This window comes from Carassius auratus, chromosome 2 (genome assembly GCF_003368295.1).
Source record: "Carassius auratus strain Wakin chromosome 2, ASM336829v1, whole genome shotgun sequence".
Classification (NCBI taxonomy): Eukaryota; Metazoa; Chordata; class Actinopteri; order Cypriniformes; family Cyprinidae; genus Carassius; species Carassius auratus.
In genome coordinates, this window is record NC_039244.1 from 2093619 (window position 1) to 2097928 (window position 4310).

The following is a 4310-nucleotide window of genomic DNA, read 5'->3' on the forward strand; positions in this document are numbered from 1 at the left end:
TTATACACAAAATCGCCACAGTTTACAGATCATCTCTCATTTATTCAGAAACTCTATATTCATTAAAAAATATAAAACTTTACATTTGTTAAAATTTTAAATATGGGGTCCTTCGTCTCCTCTGTGAGCACGTGGCTGATGACAGGAAGTGCGCGGAGTTTGAAAGCAGGTTGTTTGAGAAGCATCTTCAGACGCGCTGATGGATGATGAGGAGGAAACTTATCGATTATGGAAAATCCGCAAGACCATAATGCAGGTGTGAAGCTCTTCTGAGTTTATAACTCTCGTTTGCTAGTTGTTTACATTAAGCACGTGGGCATCAGATCAAAAAGAAGCGTGTCATTAGTCAAATCGTTTACACAGGCACTGAACAAGAAACGAATCTAAAATTAAATTAAATTATTAATGCAGGCTAAGGGAAGTGAAATTATAGTAATATTGGCGAGATTCAGTATATAAACTCGCATATAAAACGTGAATCCACAAAATTAAGAGAATATAAACATTAGAATAAATGAAATAATAATAAAGTACAAGTTCAATTGATTTTAAGTAAATCAAAATAATTGAAATAAATTATACAAAGCAGTGCTGCACTATAGTGGATAGAAAAGAGTAAACTAAATATTTTCCAAATAATATTTTATGCCTATTTATAATATTAAATTGGGGTTTTATACATTTTAAAAAAGGTAAATGTAAAAAAATCATGATAGTATACAACACATTTAACACATTTAGATTAGGGGTTTTGGAGCAGATTGGAAAAGAAGAGAAAACCAGTAAAAAAAAAAAAAAAAAAAATGTTTTAAATAACTATTTAAAATGTGATTTAAAATATTTGTAAAAAAATTCTTAAAGTAAATAAACATTTATAATAAAAAATTTGAATAAATACATAGAAGTACTTCACTTCAGTGAATAGAAAAAAATAACAATAATGGAAATGTATATATTTTTTATTATATTTTACACATTTATCAAATACATTTTTCACATCATAAACTTGGTCTTCATGCATAAAAATATAAAGCTGCCTTTTAAATTTCAGGATGCTTAGCTGCATTTATAGCGCAGAAGAAATGAACCGTCACATGAATGTGGTCTTGTTGTTGTAGCTCTGTCACGATCGAGGATATCTGGTGACCCAAGATGAGCTGGACCAGACCTTGGATGAGTTCAAAGGTCAGTTTGGTGACCGGCCCAGCGAGGGTCGACCCAGACGGACAGACCTCACGGTGCTGGTGGCCCACAATGATGACCCCACCGACCAGATGTTTGTGTTCTTTCCAGGTGAGATGTGATGCAGGAGTCTGAGTGACGCTGAAGGTTTCATGTGTGCTTATCTGAGGGTTTTCTAACCACCAGAGGAGATGAAAGTGGGCATTAAGACCATTAAGATGTACTGCCAGCGGATGCAGGAAGAAAACATCACTCGGGCCGTTATCGTCGTCCAGACGGGCATGACACCCTCTGCTAAACAGGTACGACTAAGATCTCACCTGAAACCTCAAACACAACTGATTAGATGTTTTTATCACTTGACCTGTTTTACCTGATGGCTTTGCAGTCTTTGGTTGATATGGCACCGAAATACATCTTGGAACAGTTTCTACAGCAAGAGCTGCTCATAAACATCACTGAGCACGAGGTGAGACACTTTCCACTGATTGTGACATGTGGCATGCAAAAACAACAACAACAAAAAAAACTGGAAATCTTTCTTTTTTTATTAATTATCAAAAAAAAAAAAATCTTTATTTTTTTATAGTAAAAAAAGAAAGCAAAAATATCCATAATTCTATTCTATTATTTTAATTGTATAAGATCTAATTATAAAAAATAAAAAAAATAAAATAAAATTGAGATTTGTATTATATTAACAAATATTTTTGTGATTTAAACTGGGACGTTGAACATTTACGATCTGCTGTTAAATGAACAAAAAGTGCTAAATTATAATTTTATCTCTTAATCTAATTTAATTATAACCCAAGCTCAAAAATATTTTAGATAATATATTTTAAATAGGTTATTTAAAAACATTCATATAAAAAATATTACTATAAATATTTAAATTGTAAATATTATTATTTATTTAAAAATCATATTGGAAATTGTTAAATTTAAATCTGTAAAAAAAAAAACAAAGTACTAAATTATAATTTTGTCTCATTCGAATTATTAGAAAAAAATGTATAATACAAATATTTTAAATATTGATTTAAATGTAAATTATAAAAAAAAAATATCTCTCATTCTTAATGTTAACACAAGCACAAAACATATTTTATATTTTTACAAAATATATATTGTTGTCGTTTAAGTGAGAGAGAGAACATTCTGTAACTTAGTGCAGTTTGGGGAAAATTGTAATGTAAAAAAAAAAATTATATTATAAATGTTACATTGGAAAAAGAATGTTTTTGTTTGTACATGCTGTTTATTATAGTTCTTAGAAAGACAATCGGAATTGACAAAAATCAGTCGGCAGGTCACAGAAATGTATTCTACGCAATTCTTTATTCATGCAATTTAATTCTACAGGAAATCTTTAATTTATTATTAAATGGTTCAGTGTTTCTCCTTCAGCTGGTCCCTGAACACATCGTCATGACGAGAGAGGAAGTGACAGAGCTGCTGGCCAGATAGTATCCATAGCAACAGCACTTGTGTGAAGTGATACTTTTAAAAGTATCAGTCGAAACTGCAGAAAGCGGTTGTTTCCCGACAGGTTTCCCCAACCCTCTCCTCTCCCGTGAACAGCAGATTGATTAGTATTTGGCTCCTCTCTGTTAATCGCTTTTCTTGACTGCAACAGTAAGCTCAAGGAGACACAGTTACCCAGAATTCAGTCCAGTGATCCTGTGGCACGGTATTTCGGGCTGAAACGAGGGCAGGTGAGTCTGAGGAGGGTTGGTGTGACTCTGAGCTGAAGGTGGAGCAGTAAACTGACTCGTGTCTAACAGGTGGTGAAGATCATCCGGCCCAGTGAAACGGCGGGACGCTACATCACATACAGACTCGTACAGTGATGCTGCAGGGGTTTTGCTTGGTGTTTGTCGTGTGACAGGGTTTTTCTGTTTGTTTTGTTATGGAGGATTCTTGTGATGGACGACAGCAATTATGAATTGAGATTTCTTTGATTTCCATAAAACTTGAATCTTGGATTTTATTTTTGTAAAATGAAAAAATAAATGCATTTTTGTTTTGGTTTCATTGCTGTGTTGTAAATATTTTAATGCATAAATGACAAAAACAAAAGTTAAATCCAAACTTAAGTATATATATATATATATATATATATATATATATATATATATATATATATATATATATATATATATATATATATATATATATTTAAAGAAATATTTGAAAACATACTGAATATTATTTTATATCATCACAGTCCAATTAAAAAATATTTAAAATAAAAGATTTAGAAATATCTTTTAAATATTCATTCATTCTAATTGTATTATTTCTAATATATAGTGCACCCTATTCCAGATCTGTTAAACCCAGCAGCAAATATGCATTTAGTTTTCTTTCATTTCCATAAAATTAAAAAAAAAATTCTTTTAGCAAAATGGAATATTAAATACATTTTTGTTTAATGAATGGTTTTGTTCTTGTGTAATAAATATTTAAACGCATTAATGGCAAAAAATCCCAACTTAAGTTTATTAAAAAAAAATATATTTATTTATTTATTTATTAAATATTTGGAAACATTTTGTATTATATTATTTTATATATATAACCACATTCCAATTCAAAAATATTTAAAATAATAAAAGATAAATAATATTTAAATATTTATTAATTCTAATGATATTATTTCTGATAAATATTCCAGATCTGTCAAACCCAGCGGCAAATATGCATTTAGTTTTCTTTAATTTCCAAAAAACTTGAACCTATTTTTGGCAAAAATAAAAAATAAGTACATTTTTGTTTAATGAATGGTTTCGTTACTGTTTTGTAAATATTTTATATTTATCAATATTTGAACATAGAATGATATTATTTTATATCACCACATTCCAATGAAAAATATTTCAAATGATGAAGATTCATCCTGATTATATTATTTCTAATATATCATCCACCATATTCCAGATCTGTCAAACCCAAGCACAAAAGCTGACAAACTAAATTACTCATCGCAAATATAGTAGAAATTAGATTTATTGCAAATAAAAAGTTTTCTAAGATTATATACAGTTCCAGAATATACAAAAGGGTTTGAATTGAGTCACAAATGTCTGGTCAACAGCCGTGCTCTGCATTAATCACTCAAGTCA

The 4310-nt window shown here is 29.7% G+C and overlaps 1 protein-coding gene across 3 annotated transcripts; it reads left to right on the forward strand.

The window, feature by feature from the left end:
* The first annotated feature begins 119 nt into the window (after nucleotides 1-119).
* Nucleotides 120-3229, forward strand: LOC113112300 (DNA-directed RNA polymerases I, II, and III subunit RPABC1-like). Of its 3 annotated transcripts, none has more exons than XM_026277735.1 (7): nucleotides 120-256; nucleotides 1119-1293; nucleotides 1369-1484; nucleotides 1571-1651; nucleotides 2593-2651; nucleotides 2822-2900; nucleotides 2970-3229. In XM_026277735.1, exons 1-7 carry the CDS (start codon nucleotides 200-202, stop codon nucleotides 3033-3035), a joined length of 633 nt encoding a protein of 210 aa, XP_026133520.1. In that variant the 5' UTR covers nucleotides 120-199; the 3' UTR covers nucleotides 3036-3229. The 3 variants fall into 3 exon arrangements, with proteins under 3 accessions (XP_026133520.1, XP_026133530.1, XP_026133535.1); XM_026277745.1 differs by having other exon boundaries at nucleotides 2826-2900; XM_026277750.1 differs by having other exon boundaries at nucleotides 1119-1185.
* The last annotated feature ends 1081 nt before the right edge of the window (nucleotides 3230-4310 follow it).

Excerpts from the sequence above, each read along its gene's own strand:
- LOC113112300 (XM_026277735.1), top strand. The coding sequence starts at position 200 with ATGGATGATGAGGAGGAAACTTATCGATTATGGAAAATCCGCAAGACC. Across the intron at positions 257-1,118 it reads TCCGCAAGACCATAATGCAG|CTCTGTCACGATCGAGGATA; the intron begins GTGTGAAGCTCT and ends TTGTTGTTGTAG. Across the intron at positions 1,485-1,570 it reads TGACACCCTCTGCTAAACAG|TCTTTGGTTGATATGGCACC; the intron begins GTACGACTAAGA and ends ATGGCTTTGCAG.